General features: G+C 34.8%; 1 protein-coding gene across 1 annotated transcript in view; it reads left to right on the top strand.

Annotated features, from left to right (window-relative positions):
* Positions 1-22,500, top strand: part of Foxp2 (forkhead box P2) — a 522,314-nt gene that overhangs the window by 465,198 nt on the left and 34,616 nt on the right. The window contains exons 10-13 of the mRNA XM_027389931.2: positions 10,816-11,029; positions 12,707-12,811; positions 19,536-19,623; positions 21,235-21,318. Coding sequence (XP_027245732.1) covers positions 10,816-11,029; positions 12,707-12,811; positions 19,536-19,623; positions 21,235-21,318 — 491 coding nt within the window. The remainder of the gene's footprint in view (positions 1-10,815; positions 11,030-12,706; positions 12,812-19,535; positions 19,624-21,234; positions 21,319-22,500) is intronic.

Genomic DNA, 22,500 nt, shown 5'->3' with positions numbered 1-22,500 from the left:
AGCATGATCACATGTCTCACTTGTTATAGTCTCAGATATTCTACCACACATTGCTTTCAAGGGTACAGAAAAACTGTCTCATATATTTTGTTAAATATTAAATATGCGTCAGTTTTATGGACAAGAATGATGCATAAGGAAATACAATTCGAACACTAGGACCTACAGGGAAATGGATGATAGCTTAGGAAGGGTGGCATTACTCCATTTACCATGAGCTGATAATGAGATTTTGGGGACCACTGATGAAAACACAAATTGCTAACCTTGGCACCAAAATCACAAAGAATAGACAAGCTCTGTGCGTCTACAGAGCCATTGCAAGCTCTGTGGTGTGGGAAGGCCAGCCTATGTCATGGGATTGCAGTAATAACATTTCCCCAAATTCCCTGTATAGACAATGTAAACTAGAGTTTTAAATGCTGTTGACCATATTCTAATTTGGTTTTCTATATAAGCAACATCTGAGTGCACTCTAATGTAGTTATGTATGTATATTATTCTCAACCTTGGGCAAAGAAGTTTAAGGAAGAATGATAAACAATGGCTAAAACTCACAATTAAGGTAAAAGTCAAGTGTCGTTAATCTTTGTGAATGGGTGTTCTAACATGCATTTGGATTATGTTTTGGCAAGGTTCATTTATACAAGTGAACTGTAACTCAAGCTCACGGTGTCTGTCACAGAGTAGTTTACATTCTACTAGAGTTTGTCACACATTTTTCTGTCTCTGTAGGATTTTATTGATTTGATGGCCAATAAAATTAATAATATTGCAGTGCACATTTTCTTTTATTCATCAAGTTACTATTCCTTTGAGGTAGATAGATAGATAGATAGATAGATAGATAGATAGATAGATAGATAGATAGATGTTTATAACTTCAGCATGAGAGACTTTGGTGTATACAGAGCATACATTGTGAGGGACAACTATGATATAGTACTACTATGCTGGAAACCTAAAATCAAACTGAGAAAAAAAGTAAAGAAGCAATTGTTGGATAGTATAAGCCCCAAATCATCTGTCTTAGCTACTCTTTGCAACAGGTAAAAGAATTTTAATACTTTCATTATCAGTTTTTTAGCTCACCTAGCACTGAGCTTTTGGTTTGTTGATTGATCGGCCATGAAGAGTAATCACCGAAAACCAAATGGGACTTCAGTATAATGATGGATGATGTTCTCATTATGTCTTCAAAAATATGGCATAATTTATTTATCTCCATGATTTAAAGCAACTTCCTCTGGCTACTTTAAATTATAACTTCTGAAACTATAATAAAATATATAAATACCAGAAATGACTTTATAATTTTGGCAGAATAGATTTGTAGAACTTTTCCTCTAAAGTTATATATTTCATAACTTGAACATGAACTCTTAAATTTTAAGCATTTAAGTCATAAAGAGTATTATATTACTAGATATTAATATAAAATAGGTACTAAATTAATATCGCTAAATACGTACATACTTTGTAGTCAGAGTGACAGCAGGTAACTGAAATCGAATAAAAATAATGAACTTGTGAATCAATCTCAAGTATACTAATTATAAAGCTATTTAACATATGAGCAATATGTATCTGAATGAATAATTCCACTTAGCAGTGTTGTATAATGAACTGATGCGATGGCCTACTTGTTAGCAAGAAGAAATTGTCCAGGTACTCTCCATTTGGGTAGGTTTTTAACATAAAATAAAATTTACTTTCAGTACACAATATATTAAGAAAGTGACTTCTTTTTTTTTTTTGGTTTTCAACACAGGGTTTCTCTGTGTAGTTTTGGAGCCTATCCTAGTACTCGCTCTGGAGACCAGTTCGAGGATGGCCATGAACTCACAGAGATCCACCTGCCTCTGCCTCCCGAGTGCTGAGATTAAAGGCGTGTGCCACAAATGCCGGGTCACAAAGTGACTTTAACTTTATTCAAAAATTCCTATTTTTTTACTGTTATCTTGAAGTTAACTGTATTAAAAAAAAAACATTAAATGGAGAACTCCAGAAGGAATTAGTAAATTCTAAATTGTTCAGCATCAGAAGTGGTATGGTGAAATTTGACCTTACTGGGATGTCAACCATACCTTTGTCAAGCATGTCTACGTAGTGTCCACATCTATGCTACCCATCCTTCATTCACTTACTCCCTCCTGAGTATCAGATGTGTTGTTGTAAGATCCCAGTACTTGTGATTTGCACCCCTGTTTTAATTATTAATGGCCCTAACAGACAGGAGAAGTGATGCTGGTGATTCAGATATGCCTAGACGAAGCTGCAACTTGTCTCCAATCAGTAAAAGAATGTTGAAACTTGTCCTGAAAAGTTGCTAAGATTTGCTATGAAAATAAATGTTCTGTCTATGAAACTCTGATAGGTAGTTTTCCTACCACAGCTCGCACAGCAAAACTTGCCACAATAATGAGTGATGAGTGCTTGGTTAAGGTGGGAAATGCATCAAATTATAGGTTGTGGTACTACCCACAGTTTCAAACATGCACTGGGAATCTTGAAATGTTTTACTACTGAATATGGACAAAAAAGCTATGGTGAAGGTTTTATTTCACTTCACTTGCTTTATAAAAACGTAAGTTATTTAAGATGTAAGACTTCAGTTAACAGTCTGAACAAACAAATATAACAGAGTGGATTTTAGACAGCTTTATTTTGAATAAATACCTGGTAGAACCAGCTGTGCTTAGAGAAAATGAGTTGTTGGGTAACAAAGTGAATTAAATATTTTGAAATAAAAAATAATAATGGCTTTTTTCTGAGATAGTAATGTGCTCAAGATAGTATTTGGCTCAATATTCAACCAAAGTCAGCTATTTGACCTGCCTGCTTCACAACTCCTAGTATCCTGGATCTTTTGGTTAATACATATCTATGTGATTTTCAGGTCATGTTCAAATGTAATCAAAGTTTAAATATAACAGAAATAGAAAAAGTATAAACAGTATACACCATGCAGAATTATTATTCAAATACCAAAATGATTTTTATTTGTAGATTAATATGCCAAAATTCTTTCAATCAATTAAATTATTTTAAATATTCTTGTATTTGTTCCAGAACAAACTTTGCCATAATAGCCCTCACCTTTAATTCAAGTGCTCATGAAGCAGAGGCAAGTTGATCTCTGTGAGTTCAAAATCATAGACCAATACAACATAGAGTCTATCTCAATGAAACAAAAAGAAAAGAAAAAAATGAAAATTGCTTGCAATTATTTATTCATAGAAAACTATCTTGTAAATAATTAAATACATAAAGGATTACTAGGCATATTTAATTTAGAAAGTATAAATAAAAAAGATTGATATTAAATTATATAGTATTTGAGTTGTTGCAAAATTGGTTAAGGAACTACCATGTTACATTAAAATAGATTTATCTATTTGGGTAGTAGATTATGATGTTGAAATCAAACTTCACCCGTGAGAAACAAGATCAAGTGAGAACACGGTCTAAGGTGCATTTAACTCATTTAATTCATAAGTCTTAGAAATATTTTGCTTGACAAATTTTGAATCTTTACTGGAAAACTCATAAACAATTTCAGAATCCCAAAATATATAGTGTATAAAGATGAGCAGGAAAATTATAAATTATAACTCTTTCTCACTATACACACACACACACACACACACACACACACACAACCACAGAGGAGAGAGAGAGAGAGAGAGAGAGAGAGAGAGAGAGAGAGAGCCTTATCCATTAGTAGAGATTTTTGTCTTGGATCTTAACTTAATACCTATATTTTAGTTTTGGGAATTTGACGTTTGAACAAAGTAGATAATTGATGTATCTCTGATTATACAAACATATGGAGGATGAGTATTACACTAATAGGTGGTTTTGATGCATTTTGTTCAACTGAATCTAAGCAAACACATAGATCTCTGAAAGATGCTTCAGACATTTGATCTGTCTCTTGGGGGAGGAGATTGAGAAATCAGAAATGGTGGAGAATTGACTCTTTTAGTACAGACTATTCAGGGAAACAAGGTTATTATGGCTGTGTATGTATGACACTTTTTTCAAAATGTAAACATTAAGATCAAAAAGGAGAAAGTACTTAGAAATATCTCATTCAAATGTTGAATGTCAAATTAATACACTATGAATGGTTAAAATATTCCTACCAAACTTTTATTACTTTTTGTAAGTAGCCCTAGAAATGTGCAAAGTACATTAAATGACATTTAATTAATTAAATATTCAAAGTAGACTTTTACTGCATCCTAATGTATTTGCATGTTGGTATATATGTGCATATGCATGCTATTATGTATTTGCGTGTGAATGTGTGCAGGTGTGAAGATATGTATTTGTGCACATGTGTATACATGCACAGGAAGGTCAAATGGCTATTTCTAGTGTCTTTATTAATCTCTACCTCTTCCATATATATGAGACGGGGTCTCACTAAACATAGAGTTCATTGATTCTGCTAGGCTTGCTAGCCAATGAGTTTCAGGGATCCATGTAATTCTATTCAGACTCCCCTATGCTGAGGTTGTAAATGTAAATGTGTGTGTGTGTGTGAGAGAGAGAGAGAGAGAGAGAGAGAGAGAGAGAGAGAGAGAGAGAGAGAGAGAGAGAGAGAGAGAGAGAGAGAATGTGCTTTCATGCAGGCATATGCTGTATGCCACTTTGTGGTGGTGGTTACAATCATATGCACACTTGGAGGCCAGAGATGGACATCAAGTACCCAATACTATCATCCTCCAGAATATTCCCTTGAGAAATTATTTTAACTGAACCTGGAGGTATGCTAGTGAACAGCCATCCTCCTTCCTCTACCTCCCATAGCGATGGCGTAGATACATGTAACCACACTGGGCTTTTGATGTTGGTTCTAGTGATTTGAACTCTGGTCCTCATGCTTGCACAGAAATGATTTATACCTTTATACCTTATCCACTGGGCCATCACCCCAGCCTATAACTTGACTTTTTATGTGTTAACTTGGAACCAAAACCCAAATCCTCCTGCTCATGTTATGAACTGTATCAATTTAGTTAACATTTAAAAATTAATTTCTGAACATAGAAGAAGAAAAGATAATAAAAGTCATTTCTTTTAATGTAAAAAAGTATAAGATATATTTATAAGGACAACAAGTGAAAATTGTGTGTTCACTCCAAAGTTGTAAAATGCACAAATTATCAGATTGTACTTAACTCCTAGCACGATTCTTAGCACCCTATATTTGCTCCCCAAACTAAGAATGAAGGGGCAAAGGATTAAAATTGACTTGCTTTTCCTGCTATATGATAATCTCACTCAATTATTCGTCTTGTATTGACATGAATCTTGATAAAACATTTTCCCAATTGTGTGTTTTTTTTTTGTGGACTGACAGTAAATAGGAACCAAGTTCAAGCCATCATTTAAATGTAGTACATTTCCCAACATTCTGTTGTCATGCACTTTTAAATTTACTTGGTTAATAGAGATTTCTAGAACGTACTTGTGTCTTTGACATGGGTTCTAAAAAATTGAATATTCTTCATTTAAGACAAAATTAGATTACTATTCTTTAATATTCTAATCTTCTGCTTCCCAGAATATGTTTGCCAGGACAATAATGTTCTAGCTAAATTGAGAAATCTCTTCCAACTGAAGAAAAAAGACAGGGCAGATGAACATTTAGACAGAGTGGTCAGGGAAGAAGTGCTGAGTAGTCACATGTCCCAGGTACATTGTACCAGGTCTGCAGTCACTTAACTAAACTATGCCTTAATGTCCACAAATGGAGAGCCAATGCCTCAACCCATTTGTATTATTTCTAACCATTCTAAAATCTAGTAAATGTGGTTTGAGTTACTGTATATTAATTTTCTTTAGATGTTATTAGAGCAGTGAATTCATATAATGGTGTGAATTTTTGGTATCTGTTATAGCTCATGAGGAAAGCTGAAGGAGGCATGCTTCAGCAGAAGGATGCTATACAACAGGGGACTCAGTTTAGAACATTCAAGGCTTGAAAGATCTGGAAAGCTCACTTGGTAATGTTAAATAGAACATCTGTGTTTCAGGACATAGGCTACATATCAGTTGTAGGGTTTAAACCTTAAGTTAATATAATAATTATATTATTATAAGTTAATATAATTGTAGAATGAGTTTATCATTTTTCTCCAATGTTTTGGGGAAACACTGAGATAGAAAATGAATTCGGTTTTCTTTGTTTCTTGACATTCCAGAATTATTTCATTTAGGTCATGAATGACATATAACATACCTACAGAAGAGCAGGACAGGAGGACTGTGAGACAACAGAGTACTAGCTAGCAGAACTTTACATTACAGTTGGAAAAGAAACCTTAAGACTTCCAAACTCTTAAAACATTATCCACTGTACAAATTGAGCAGCTAGTGATTTAATAGTCATACATTGTTTTGTGTCCATTAAGAGTTCAAGCAATTGTTAGCTACAACAGTTTTGTTTCCAAAGCAAGGTAATAGTTTCTCTTTTGAATTTCTCAACTCTGGAATCACTATGAAACTTAAATTTGAATCCTGCCTCCAGAACTGTGGTTCACTGCTGTGACCTGTAGTCAGTGCATGGGTTTCTTAATTTTTTTAATATCTTGAGAATATGGTATGTTATGACAGAGGAACTTTGGGTGACTGTCCAGGTAGCAGATGTCTCTGTCAATTCTAGAGTTAATATATTTTCCATCTGTGGTCGTTGATAGAGTTGAAGACAGATAGTTACGGTTATAGTTTTCTTCAGTTATTATAAAAGATAAGTTATCTTTCTTTTTATTTAGGCAGAAAAGAGATGATGGGGAATGTACTGTGTATGTTTATCTTATTGATTGTTAAATAAAATACTTTTTTGGCCAATGAAACGACAAGTTAGTCAGGACTAGGAGTCCAAGAGGATTCTGGGAAATGTAGTAGAGAAGTGATGATCCAGGCAGGAAGTGACATAGCAAGGAGACTCATATTTAAGCGAAGGAGAAACAGGAAGGGTCCCTTTTCCCCTCCGCTCCTGCTCCAGCGGCACAATGAGATCCACCAGCAAGGAGGGACGCCAATAAGGTGTCCGATAAGTTAAGCCTTATAGAATATATAGGTTTGTGATAGTTAAGACCGAGCTAACAGATGAGAATCCTAGTCATTGTACCTAATACAAGTTTCTGTGTATTCATTTGGGCCTGACTCAGGCGGGCGACTGGTGTAAAGCTCACACGTGGCGGTGGGGCTCAGGCGGCTTTTGGCGGAAAGATTTAGCATAACAATGGTAGCATGCCAGTTTATCAGGTAACCATTGTGGCACTTCTCTCTAATAATTGAAAACTATTTTTCCTCTACATTTAATTAACAAGCCCTGCTTCACGGTAAGCTGGTTAATCATCAAAATGTTTTTAGATGCTACTAAGTACCTGGCATTTGTTACCTTTTACATGAGGATATCAGTAAGTTCTATCCAAATGAAGAGTGCCATGAAAAATCATTGAAATACTAGTGAATCCATGGTCTAAATATCAATAACAAATGAACTACTGTAGTCTCTCAAAGTATGTAAGTATGCCAATTGTTAATAGTGACTCAATGTACATTAGAATTTAGCAGTGCCATCTGTAACTCTTTAGACACTGATCTTACATGTAACAATGCTTGTAAATAAGATACTCTTTAAAGGCAATCAAACTTCATTGTGGCCATCAACAGGTCTTCAAGAACTATATTACACCATTGAAAACGAAGACATAACTATCTTTACTGAGCACATAGAAGACATTGATTAAGGGACTGAAATATGACAGAAAAAAAACCTGATCTTGTTTGTCAACAAACTTTGGTAGAGACACACGATGGTAATGAGACAGCGTAAGAGAAGAGGAAGATAGAGTGGGAGAGACAGACAAAAAGTCATAGCTCCATTACAGACCAATCATTCCATAATTTCAGAAGTTTAATTAATATCTCTAAGTAAAAGTAGTTCAGAAGTAAAGGAATGATGGAAGACAAGGAAGAGGAGGACACTGGTTGCTACTATGGCCAAAGAGTCTCCGAGCAGTTATTTGACAAGCCTTCTAAGTGAAGAGAAAGAGAAAACCTTGGGAATATCCTCAATGAGAGTATCTGTGGCTCAAGTAATAGCCAGTGCAGAGGCCAGAACTTGAATGAATACTTGAAGCATTGCAAAAAGCAGCAGATGGCTTCAATGTAAAGAAATATGGAGAGGGTGACAGCTGAGGTCAGGCAAGAGAAAGAAGAAGCAGTATTGCTGGCCACAGTGAGGGTTAGGTTTTTGTTTAGTTGGTTGGTTGATTTTTTTCTTGGTTTGTTTTGTCTTTGTATCTAATCATTCAAAAAGACTCCTGCAGGCTTTGCCTGAGAATGACATGACCTAATTTACATTGAAATAGATCATTTGTGGCTTCTATATGAAGAACAAATTTGTATAATTCAAGCCCAGCGAAAATGAGAGGAGACCATGAAGCTCTGTGGTAGTCTATGCTACTGGCTGGAAATGGGACAGGATGGCAGCAGTGTGGCATACAGCAGTTATGTAGATGCTGGAAAGGAAGGAGCGTTCCTTCTGGGGTTATACTCTTAGGACACCTAATGCATTCAGACAAGTCATAAAAAGTTAAGGTCAAAAAAGTTTTGTGATTCTGAGTTAATGCTGCTATTAAAGCAACTGTTAATGGTTTTGTACAAAAAGTTTTCTATACAACAAAAAGTCATATATCATTAGAAAAACACTTTTTTTTTAAATCAGGAAAAAATGAAGTTATTCCAAAATAAGTTTAGAAACACAGATGGTGCTCTTGTTCCTAATATCTCAGAGTGTGCCTTAATATATTAAGCATCCAGAATTACCAAAATGACAACTTTCAGTACACTAACAATATCTAAACTTGGCATATGCAAAGCAATTTAGTGTTACCATTGTGACATATGATTTGGCAAGAAGTTACAACTAGGCCAGTGAGAATTCTGGCTACTGGCTATTTACCACTATCCTAGAGCAGTGACTTCTTCATACACACTGCTAGAGAAAAGAGTGCTCACTCTCCTCCTAGATCTCAATTATCATGTTCTAGTTTTACTTCCTCCTCCTATGAATCCTTCTCCACACATCCTTTGACAGATGTCCCTTACTCCAGCCTCTGGTGGAGCTATATTATGGTTGAGATGCTGATTATTCCATGAGGTAGAAGTATAATCACATAGTATTAAAGAGCACAGTGTTAGGACGGAAGTGAACCTTGTGCTCACCTCTAAGTTATGAGTCCTGACGTCCAGTGAAGTTCATTGAATTCAGGAATATAAAACATTTGGTAAAGCTTCAGAATATATTATGTGTTCAATAAATGACAGTAATTAAACTTTCAGCTTCACTTCCTGCAGCAGTCTTTTATGTTTTGATATTTTCCTAATAAAGTATTTTATTATCAAACTTATTTATATCTTAGATATATTTATATCTTTTATTGAAATTATTTTTTTCATACACTATATTCTAATTATGGGATCCCCTCAGCCAACTTCCCCCTGTTTCTCTGTCCTTCCTGCCTCCCATCCAGATCCACAAACTTTCTGTCCTTGGTATGAAAACAAACAAGCATCTAGGGATTAATAACAAAGCAAAACAAAATAAAATAAGATAAAACAAGTTGCAATGGTACAAAACAAACAGAAGATAAAGAACCAAAGAAAAAAGTGCAAGAAACACATATAGTTGCAAATACACACACACACACACACACACACACACACACACACACACACAAACAATGCCCTGACACAACAGTGTGAGACAAAAAACATCATCCAAAGATTCCCTTGATCTTGTTTTGAATAAGCCATCTACTGCTAGGCATGGGCTCTACCCTTAAAAGTAGTTTGCTTCCCCTGGGAGATCACCTTGGACAAAACTAATTTTTCATTGCAAGTGGTTATCAGTTGGAGATAATACTTGGGTTAGGGATGTGGGGGTTGTGTAATTTAAATCGAAATTTTAATGTTGTTAAGCCCTATGATCACAGAAAATGAATGTAAGCACTTTTAGTAAACAACAATCATTTAAGATATCTCAAAGTATCTTTTCAAGATGATAGTCAAAATCTAAAGACCATGCCAAGCCTTTCTATTCCCACTGTTGTTTGTGAAGTAAACGTAAATAATGTGATCCAGGAAATTGTTTAAAGTGAGAAGTTGAGTTTTCTATTAACCAGTAATAACTGAAGGAGAGATTTAGATATTATCTACTTAAATGAACCATGGAGGTAATCATATTGGTTTATTCAGGACCTAAATTGAAATTCAATTACATAGTTGGCTTCTGTGAGAAAGACTACTATGGCCAGATAATTGCTAAATCTGTCTTCTTTCTTCTTCCTTCCTTCCTTTCTTTCTTTCTTTCTTTCTTTCTTTCTTTCTTTCTTTTCTTTCTTTTTGTGTCTCCTTCTCACTCTGTGCCCCACCCAGCTGAATGTTTTTTATTTGATCTTGATGTTTGTATTTTTATTTTTCTGCTTTTCATTTTTGGCAAGATATTTATAAAATCTCATCTCCTCACTAATAATACTAGCTGTAAATCAAATCTGAATATATAATTTTTAAATAGAACATACATAGATTTTTATTAACAATATATTTTCCAACACAGTTCTTCTCAGTACTATTTTCAAATTAAGAACTTTTTTATTTGGTATACAAAACTTTGGTATTGGTGGTAGAATGATGTTTTTATCATGTATTAATTTATATTATGGCATTAATCCTTGACCACCATATTCAATGTCACCTGTTACATCAGTGGGGCTTTCTTTCATTTTATAGCTGGCCTAAGTCCTGCTGAGATTCAGCAACTATGGAAAGAAGTGACTGGAGTCCACAGTATGGAAGACAATGGCATTAAACATGGAGGGCTGGACCTCACAACTAACAATTCCTCCTCGACTACCTCCTCCACCACTTCCAAAGCATCACCACCAATAACACATCATTCCATAGTGAATGGACAGTCTTCGGTTCTAAATGCAAGGCGGGACAGGTAAATCTCATCTGCTGCACTCTCTGCCTACATCTGTATTTTATCTCCACCATTGGCAAAACTAAAACGATAATTTACGATTGCAATGAAAATGTATTTAGAGCAAGTGAAAGAGAATTCATTATTGTTGACATTTCATTGTTTAAAACTCTAAAAGAACATCAAATGCCCCCAGTATTCTAGATACATTTGGGGAGCATAGCTAAAGAAAGTAATTTGTGTCTGAGCATGCAGGGAATGATTGTATTGATGTATTTTGAATAACACATTGTGAATTAACTCAAGCCTTATGAGAACATTTTACCTTTTTAAGCAAAAACAGTTTATAAATTCCAAATAATTAAAAGCATTTACCTAACTCACATTTCTTAGAAATTAGAAAGTAGCTGAACATTATGTAATCCAGAAAATGGATGATTAGAATTGCTTCTTATTATTGTCCTATTATGGAGTTAGTAAATATACTTAAATGAATATATATTGATGATTTTTAAAATAAAATTAGCTGAAGATACATATAGGAAAATCATTTGACTTTTGCCATTAATATTACATCTTGTGAACTAACTTCCCAACTTAGTGTGTCATCTTAGTTGTGTTAAAACTGCCCTTCAAATAGGAACATCTAGGTATTTTCTCCTGACTTAATTTCACTAGCTTAAGCACATCACTTCCAAATCAAATCTTACCAAATAACTCAACAGGTATAATCTAAAAATCTCTATAAATGAAAAGTTGGTTTTAAAACCTGAAGACTAGGTGCAGACTTTCTTAATTAAGTGGCTCACACATAGATTGTGCTGCTCCCAAAGGAACATGTAGTGAATTGATAGTGTTCTGTTATGAACAACATGTTTGCATAAGTGCACCAAATACTTGGCCATAGATATTTTTCCAAAGAAACATAAAAGACGTTACATCACTGTTTAAAATAGGAGACCAAAGTACGGTAATGTTCCCAGCATTTATCTGAGCACATGTGGGTTTTCATGTTAGTTTTTATTACAGAATGCAGGGACTCTGGATGCTTTCATGCTGTTGTTTTAATTGAGATTAATTTGATGATTATATACTGCAGAAATAGGTTAGTTTTTCTAGGATCTCTCTATCTGATATAATACCCACTTATTAGAGGCCTGCCATAATTATGTGAGGATATTGCTAACAGATACTGTTCCAAAGCAGGATTTTTCAAATAAGCTGTAGCTACTAAGAATATTTGTGTATGGTTTACACAATGAATATTCATTTTAAAAGATCCTAATGTTCATATTGGTTTTTAAAAGAAGCATTTCAAAAGCATTATGATGGTTTTTCATATGGCTTTCATTAAAATATATATTCCCACTCCATAGCATAAGGTTATATTTTTTTTATTTAGAGGTAAAATGTTACAGTAAGGTCATATGGCAGGATTAGCATATGATATTATACAGTACTCTTAGTTTTTCATCCTTTATTAACAGTCATCTTTGGCTCTATTTCTCCTCTAATTGGAACATCATCTAGCCTTGGCAGTTGAACTATTCAATAGAACGATTAAATTTTTCTGACTGCTCTGAGCTGAATTGACCTGTTTTGACCTGTTTGTCACTGATCGTACCCTGACAGGCGCTAGCAGCCTGCAACGATTATGGCTTTCTGAGATGAAGCTGACTTTGTGTTCTCTTGCTACAGCTCGTCACATGAGGAGACTGGCGCCTCCCACACTCTCTATGGGCATGGAGTTTGCAAGTGGCCAGGCTGTGAAAGCATATGCGAAGATTTTGGACAGTTTTTGAAGTAGGTTTTAACTTTTTATGGGGAAAGGGGAGCAGATTACATGGGAATTCTGGTACACTGCTGTATAATAGACACAACAGGAAAGGAGGATGAAGAGATGCATCCATCCTAGAACACACTGACTTTTTCAGTTTGTTTCAACAAGTGGATTGGCAAAGTCAGACTAAGATTGCTAATGTGTCATAGTCATCTTTCTAATGAAAGTATTTTGCAAATTACTTGGAAGGTTTTGAATCAATGGCAATATGAGCCTGCCATGATGGTGAAACATTCTCTGAAAATGGAAAATTTTAACAATAGTTTCATGTAACATTTGAATGAATAAGCAGAAAATATCTCTAAGTGAAATAAAATAGACATATTTTGTAGGTTTGTTTAATAATGTAATAAATAAAGTAATAATGAAATTACTTTCAATAATGGTCTTTAATACCAAGAATCAAACATGAAAATCAGTGATGTCTAACATTTGAAAAAAAACAAGAGTTACATTTCACTCACTTTGTTACCTTTTGCAATTTCTGATGGTGTGCTGGGAAAATAGACTAAATAATTCCTCCAGCATAAAATCAAACCCTCTGCATCCTTTATAACTCCCCACAATATTTTAGTTTCAAAGCTTCTTCAGGGGGTCCTTCTGCAGATGAGAACATCCCCTTTTCATGAATGATTTCTCTGCACACAGTATTGGCACAGAGAAGATAGGAACAGAGAGCTGTAGACAGGTTTATGGAGATGAGTAACTTCACAGGCTGAGCCTCTGTGTTGTCATGGTGCAGCTAACAGGGTGAATGAACTGTTTCATGCTTCATCAACAATTAAGTTAATTAGCTCATTTGAAATTGCACTGCTTTGTTGCCAGGATGTTGGCAGAAACATCAAAAAGATGTGTTTACAAATGGTAGACTGACTGCAGAGTACAGAGCCAAAGCTCCCTAACAACAAGGCAAGCACTTGGTATCATAATACCTTTATAAATGATTACAGGAAGACTGCCATGAAGATTTTTTTTTAACCTTTCATAGTTTCAGACCAATTAAGAGAAAATTTGCTTCACATATCACAATGGTTCTTTAGAAATGGACTCAAATGAAAATTTACACGTCTGTTACACCAGACCAACTGTGAGCTGCCATTTTGCTGGGTGTGAAATTTATTATACTATTCCCAGCAAAGAGGGTATTTAAAAATTGCTAGGTAGCTTTGTTGAAGTTTTCTACTACAAAATGGCTGAAACAAAGTATCTAGCGATGGAAATTATTTTAACACTAATTTTATAACTTTCATCTCTATCATTACTGTGTATCATCTGCTATGACTGGGTTGTTCCTAAGGTGACTGATGCTATGTTGTAGGAATGAAAACTGAATTTATAATACTGTTTATATATATTTTCTTTCTCTGAATATATTTTAATTAAAATCTGCCTCACCTTCTGAGGGAAAAGGCATACCTCTACTTTAAGACACATGAAGACATTTTTCACACACCTCAAGTATTTCATTTTATCACTAGGAAGTGAATGAATGTGAGCTCCTGTTTTATCCTCCTTTTTCATGTTTGCATGGGATTTTTTAATTGGGGAAATTCCAATTAGGAAAACTTTTCATTTCAATTACATGTAAACTTTGGTTTCTAAAGATTTACTGCTTTTCTACCCATTCACTTTATAGGAATGACAGAACTAATGACAGTAGATTTTACGGTATTCATTCTACCCTATTTTTAAAAGGATATGCTTTATATTCTGTAATTTAAAGATCTGTGATAAATTTGGTTCATAATTAATGGCAGTACACTTCACTGAAGTGAAATATTAATTGGACATATTTCCTGTATTGGTGTTGTCTTTTTCTTAAAGATATGTGAAAAATTTGAAAAGAAATAAAATGTGTTATTAATAAAGTTAATAAAGTACTTCATTTATTCAAGAAAAGTTCACTTGGGATTATATATATATATATATATATATATATATATATATATGTGCATGCTCCCAGAAAGCATATGTTATCATTCTCAGGAATTTTATTTTATCTACATATTTAGTAACATGTAGGGTATAATTTTCTACTGAACAAAAAATGAAAATTAATACAGATATTGGTATAACAATAGAAGAGAGGCAAAAATACAAGACAAGGTCTAAGCTAACATCCTTCAGGAGAAAATCATAACTTACTGGAAAGTGAGAATTGACAGATCTTAACCATTCTTTTTGTCTGACCATCAATTGAGGATCTCACTAGATCACTAAAAGCATTAATACTTCTTCTTCATTACTGTCTTATAAATGTCAAAGTGTAATCACATCTGACAAAACTTTATTGTAGTTTGACTGCAGAACTAATTACCATCTCATTGCACCAAAGTCGGCTTGAATATAGATGTATTGACTTTCAAAGCCTAAGCCAAAGGTTTAGAGTGCATCATTCCAGTTAGCAGACAAGTGTTCTTGAACTTGCCTGCCCAGGTGCCAGCAAACAAAACTAAGATAAGATGCAGCACTAGAAATACTGTCCTTTGCAAAAATAACAATGACTAGTATTCTTTAAAAATTCTATGTATCTATCAGCACTCTAAAGATTAATTAGACAATGAACATGAGCGAATGAAGATTGTAGGTGATTAGTGCTTTGAGATTTGATACTATAGAATGAGCAGCAGAAAAAAGCAGTGGAAACAGATTTATTTATTTAGTGGAAATTTGTTTTCTTTCTCTTGCAGCCAAGTACTCTAAAATTTATGTTCTTACTTAGAGCGTATTGTCTATTTCTTTGTCTTTCCCTAGGCAGCATGGCTACAAAATTATGACCTCAAGAAGGCATTTCTGTGAACTTGTCAGAATGTTGTTTCTTTTGGTGACAGTGCCCATATCTTTCAAAACTAAGGCATCTCACGTAATCAGCTAAATGAATAGTGACAGCTAACATTTTGTATTTAAACTCCTGTCAGTGCTTAAACATAAAAAGCTTGATGCAAAGTAAATCAACCCCCAGTGATGTGCAAGTGAAACATTTTGTTAAAACAGTCTCTGAGACAATTGGATGTATGAACATCCCCCCCTTTTAGCTTATAAAATGCTATAACTTTAAATGAATTTGAAAAATCTAGAGGTTAAAATTGAATTGCTAATCTGCAGTGTGTATAATTGAAGTTAACACATGCATCCCTAACCATAAAAGCTTTGTTGAAGGGAATTGTAGGTTAAATAAATTGGAAAGATTTTACCCCCATACTTTCTGTCTTCCTGAAATGTTTGCTTAATTGTTTTTAGAAAGACTTTGTCTACTTACGTTTTTTTTTTTTCTGTAGTTCACACTACCTACCTAGCACACAGATTCAATGCAGTTCTGAAAGAACGTCAGTCGACCACATCATTTATTCCATTTTGAAAACAAAAATCAATATAGCTATAAAGTGACCCATAAATTAGAAGTGGCTCCCACGATGTTTGCTCAGTGCTGCCTTTCTGAAGGCCCCCTTTGCGTTTTTTCTTCACCTCTCTGTTTGAACTGCAGTCTCGGTAAGAGGCTCATTAGGGGACATTAGGGACTGGAGCTAACCAGAATTCCAGAGCTTGCTTTGCTCTTATTAATGCATAGTAGAGTAGAATGCATTTAAATATTTCATAGGCATTCAGTAATTTGTGTGTAATCGCCTTGTTAGCAGACCAGTAGAAGTAGAACAGGCCTGTGAAATGGTGTTAGTGATTGCATGGGTAATTTACAGACCTTTGCCACCAAAAAGCATTATTGTTGGCTAGTATGAAGCTGTGAAATAGAACTAGCAATAAGCAAAACAAGAAAGTTAATAAAGGTTTTCTAACAAGCAACTTCTGGGATAACAATCCCACTTGGTCCTTTGTAAGAACCCATAATTTATGACATAGGCAATATATCAAAGGTGTAAGATGGTATCATGGAGAATTCCTATGAAAAGGGTATTGGCAACATTAGTTCCTACTTCCTGCAAGGGACATGATTAAATGATTAATGAAATGTCCCTTTGCATATGCATTTTGAAACAGCAATTAGACACTGACTGCAAAAATCCACCGACCCTCTCACTTTTCAGTATTATCTCATTCTTGATTTATAAATCATAGAGAATTTTTGAACAGCGATATGTAGTACCTGAGATGGTTATAAAAACATAAAAGAGAATAATTTGAGCACAAAATAGTCATAAATACATAAATTACTAATTTAATGTTAATACTTAGCCTATTTATTTGGTCTTATTGCTCTGTATTTATATCCGACACTATTTCTGTACTTTGATTGGCATAATTAAGTAGGGGGAATGAATAGGCACCATTATTTTACATATCACTGGTAAACAATAGCGAGAAAAGGATCAGGGACATGTGGCAGAGGTATGTATGTGTTTTTCAAGTTCTCAGTAATCCACTGGAGGCTGCTCTATAAATGATCATTGAAGGGCTGCAAGCTAGCCTATAATTACAGGAAAGAAAGTGGCAGCCGTGGCATTTCATAACTATGTGTCCTCGAAAAGTGCTTTGTGAGTTTGTCACCAATGATAATTTAGATAGAGGCTCATTACTGAACATCACAACACTTTAAAAACCTTTCGCCTTCATACAGGAGAATAAAGGACTATTTTAATGGCAAGGTTCTTTTGTGTTCCACTGAAAAATTCAATCAAGACAAAACCTCATTGACTATTATTGTAGTCTCCAGTCTCTATTCTAATAAAAGCTGCAGAGATAAATTGAATAGGTCTCTAAGACCCAAGTATATAATACAAACATTTTGTACATTTTTAGTTCTATAAATATAATTATCACTAAGAAATAAACAAGTATAAAAAATTCTTTTCAAAAAGTGGTTTCCTGCAAAAGTATATGTTATACTGAATATACCTATTCAGGTAAAACCACATCATCTGTTTATCTCCTGTGGTCTATTTATATCCTAATCTTTATGTATAGCTTATTTAAAAATATGCATCTTGTAGGCTGATTGCAGGATAAATTATGTGTGTATTCCCTAAGAGTTCATGGTGGAAGAAAAATATATCACACACAAATACAGCAATACCAAACCTTAAGGATGCAACAAATTATTGTGCTAATACTGTTAGGACATTGTTCCATTGTTCATTAAAATTTGAGGGACAAAACCTTGAAGAATATTTTTAATGATGTCTTATTTATTAGAAATTAGTGACATTTTACACCACTCACTAACCCTTGACTTACTCTGACATTCCATGTTCCCTTCCCAGAGAGCTAGAATGATTCCATCCCTCATTACAGCCAGGTTCCTAGCAGATCCTGCTGGAGCTGAGTCAGAGCAGACAGGAGAGGTGGGAAGGAATGCTCATGTGCCCTGGGCACACAACTCCAGCCTGACCTGATCCTCCTCACTATTTTAGTCCACAGTTTATCATCAGCCAAGCTTGGCAATTATAGCAAGATGCATGGAGGTTTGTTGCTATAATCAGAGAGAAGGTGTTAAAACAAACTGGCCTAATTTATCAAAGTTGGGGTGGAAAGGAGCAAAGATTTCTGATGTCTGAACCTAGACTTACTAGTAGATAATCCCATGTATTTACACATTAGCTATGAGTCACTGACACCTTAAGTCTTCATATTGCATTACATATGCATCTGTTCATGCATTTTTCTGCTTAATTCACTTCAAGAAGCATAAGAAAAATGGGAACACAATTATTTCTTGAATCTGTATGGTTAGAATTATGAGAAATGCTTTCAAACTATCTTAAATAATACTGTAGGATATAGAGGCAATTATATGAATTCTTAATTATGTATTTTTTTCAATATACCTTTTCCCTTTCTGTGTTTCTTAAGTTGCTGTCTTCATTTACCCATTGGTTAAGTAGACATACCAAAAGAAACTGAATTAATATCTAGATTACTTTTTTAATTTGGGAAGTCATCTAATAATACATTACAAATTACAAAGCAAACTTTATATAATATTTCCATGCCTATCGAAAGTACATTAGTTTAGTTTTGGTCAAGTGAGATACCATGCATTGGAGACACCTGTGTAAAATAATAAGCACACATGTTAAGATTAGAGTAACATCAGTGGAATGACCTCTTCAACCATGTTTATGTATGTTAGAGATTTGTCCCAATTTGGACCCTTCACATGAAGCATCAATATTATTATTCTGAATCTTCAATGCATTTTAAGTATTAGTAACATAAAGTTATCATTAATTGTGAGTATGGATGTTTCAATGGAAAAGTCCACCACCTTTACATAATTCACACCTCATCCTGCTGTAAGGTGCTTCTCAAAATATCAAAATACAAGCAACAAACTTTTTAATGCAAATTAAATAGAAAATTACCTAACACACACGCGCACACACACACACACACACACACACACACACACACACACAATATACTTTTCATAGAAAATGGGGAAAGTATATGAAATACATCATGATTTCTATTTCTGCTCTGTAACTGAATGGACAAATGTTTCTGTAATTATACAAGCCTGGAGATGATGAAGTTTTTAACTATTTGAAGAGTCTATTTGTAGCACACAAATAATTTTCACTGAACACTGAAGTACATTTATTTACCTTCTTTGTGGCTTCAAGGCATTCTGCTGTCCAACTTCAGAGGAATCTACATGCTCCTTGAAGAGGCAGTACTTTTAAATCAAAAACTAGGTATCACTCATTATTCCGTTTTGTGTCTTGTGTTTCATAGGCACCTTAACAATGAGCATGCATTGGATGACCGAAGCACTGCCCAATGTCGAGTGCAAATGCAGGTGGTACAGCAGTTAGAAATACAGGTTTGTCATTTGATCACTTAATGTGCACTTTTCTTCGAGTTCTGGTCTATTGAGTCCTGAACAAGTGACTGGATCTTCCTGGCTGCATCATATTGTCTTGGTAACACTATACTTGTTCAGATACATGGAGTTTGAGTTGTTTTTAATGACATCAGTTGATAACAGGGTAGATTGCTATACTTTGATGTTCTTATCAATTGGACTTATATAACCTTTAGGTCCTGTTGTATATATTTGAATATTCCCAAACTGTTAAATCTATAGTTTTTCTATTGTAGAGCTAGCACTGTAGAACCAAATTTCATAGATATGATATTGTTGCCCAAACAGCTTTTATGCAAGCTAATCTGGGTTCCTCTTGGACCACAGGATTGTAGATTATAGCAAAAGATCCACTCTTTTTAATAGCGTGAATGAACTACCCTGAAGAATAGCTTCATTTCTGTGTCTACTGTTTTCAGAACTTAAGATGTTACAATACTTAATTTTCTCTTTGGCTAACATAATGACAAATAATGTATGCCGCAGATGGTGTTATAGGTACTACAGAAATACTATTGAAGTCTTATTTTCCAAACTTAACATTAAAGCAGAGTTTTGCCAAAAAAAATAAACTGAAATTGTAAAACTCATCAGAATGCAATTATGACTCTCCGGTTTTCTTTTTGCTTGGCACCCCATTAAGGCGTCCTCTCTTATATCATCTTAAAGATGTTTTCCTAAAACTAGTTCTTAGTTTTGTTTAATTAAACAAAAGATTTTTCTTCTCTTTCCCATACTTTATATTGTTTCCAGCCCATCATGCTGTTGCTTTTTTCATGAGGAGAAGTAAAAATATTTGAGTTGCAAAATAATGAAGAATATGTAAAACGCATCACCGTCACTGTATCACAGAAAGCTTTGGGTAGACCTGTTTACCGTTGCTAAAAGGTGGACTGAAACACAAGAGGTCAGCTGATGATACAGTCTGCAGTGTGACCAATTATGCCGTCCCCCCTCCCCTCTCTCTCTCTGCTGTGTCTGACTGATGGAAAAGTAAGGTCCGTCAGTTGTAATGAGACCCAGCACAAGTGTAGATGCAGACTCGGTGGCAGAGTTCAGCGTTTCACACTGCCTGGTCTCTGTCACTCTATTGAATTAGATTGATGATGGCAGATTGCAGGGGGCACTAACTGGACCTCGGTGGGAATGCATGAAGTGTGTAGACAATCCTGGCAGGCACTTCGCTTTGAGAACCCTTCACCCCTTCACAGCTGTTGGCACTAGTCCATTGCTAACAGTGTCCACAGGACTTTAAAAAGACACCATGGGCCTTCTAATTTATGGTTTCAGTAACTTGTTACTGTCGAGGCAACTGTGACCTCAATTCTCTTATTGACAAAAAGATGAAGTGTTATTTGTTTTCCCTGACCTTTAACATAAGTAAAGCTCCAAAAGTTTTCTCCTTCTCTAGCTAAAGTTGCATTTCCTACCAGCTAAGTTTCTCACCCCAGTCTTTTATATGCAGGAATCATTACTGGGAGACAAGCTCAATGATAAGATGTATCACTGCAATAAAATAGCTGGATCAGTCATTTCTAAAACGCTTCTGATCTCACTCTTTCTTAACAGCTTTCTAAAGAACGTGAACGTCTTCAGGCGATGATGACCCACTTGCACATGCGACCCTCAGAGCCCAAACCATCTCCCAAACCTGTAAGTGCATATTGCTTTATAAACAGTAAATAGCTGTACTGATGTAACAGACTAAGAAAATGAACAATTTAGGGACAGTTAGAAAACAATGACTGTGATGAAAAGCACGGCAATAAAATGAAAGTAAAATGCAATCGCTTGTCAAATTGTATGTTTCTTTTAAAGTAATGCTATCTTTTACAAAATCTATCCAATCTACACCGCGGGTGACACTAAACAAAGTACACCTATCAGTGCACAAATCACTGCCTTGCGGCTGGAGCCAGGGGGAATATCTTTCTGTGATAGGTTTACAGATATTAAAAGGAAGCCCACTTTGAGTCCCACACACACACACAAGAAGCAGTAGCAGTACCAATCACAAATAGAAAGGCATGTGGTGGGCCCAAAAGACTGGGATCCATCACAAGATACTGACAAATAGATGTTTTTTTTTTTTTTAAGCAAATGTCTTCTCAAAGGTATCATAATATTTTATAGCCAGTTTTGTCTTATTTTGTTGATGGTTGTTTCAGTGAAGACGCATATCACATATTGATATGTCCTTCTGTATATTATACATGATGTTAATTTAAAGAGCTTATCTCCAAGGGGAAATGAGCCCTTATAGAAAATAAAAACTACAGTTTCTCTTAAAGATATGAGAGTTAAGTGACACCTGATAATGTAGCCAGATACATAGACTATGAAAAAGAATATACTGTTATTTCACCCAGCAATTGTTTGCACAGAAACTTAAGAGTAATCAGCTGAGTAACTGTATGTAGTTTAATGAAAGTTTGTGGGATATTTTTCACTAAGGCCCCCGTTGAGCCTGGTGATTAGTGATTGCCTGCTTGCTTTGCCCTGCACTACTCTGGGTATAAAAAGAATACTGGGTTTTGTAGTAGGGGAGCTAACAGAAGAAGAGTACATTGTCTGATTTTCTACTAGTGTCTCAGCATCTCTTGTTCATTAATATGATTCAAAATGTTTCTTTTTTGCATAGAGATTGTATTTATTTAAACTCTGCAGAGGCATTTCTGCAAAGACGTTACAGCTTTTCTTTTGTGCCATAGCTAAGTGTAGGGCACCATAAACATGTTTTTAATAGAAAGAAAGAGAAGAATCTCTTTCTGAATCTGACATATGACACTTTAAGGTATAGAATGTCTGCATTTTTAATTTTAAAAATAAACTTTT

The sequence above is a fragment of the Cricetulus griseus genome (assembly GCF_003668045.3).
Source record: "Cricetulus griseus strain 17A/GY chromosome 1 unlocalized genomic scaffold, alternate assembly CriGri-PICRH-1.0 chr1_0, whole genome shotgun sequence".
Lineage (NCBI taxonomy): Eukaryota > Metazoa > Chordata > Mammalia > Rodentia > Cricetidae > Cricetulus > Cricetulus griseus.
This window is presented reverse-complemented; position numbering and strand designations above follow the sequence as displayed.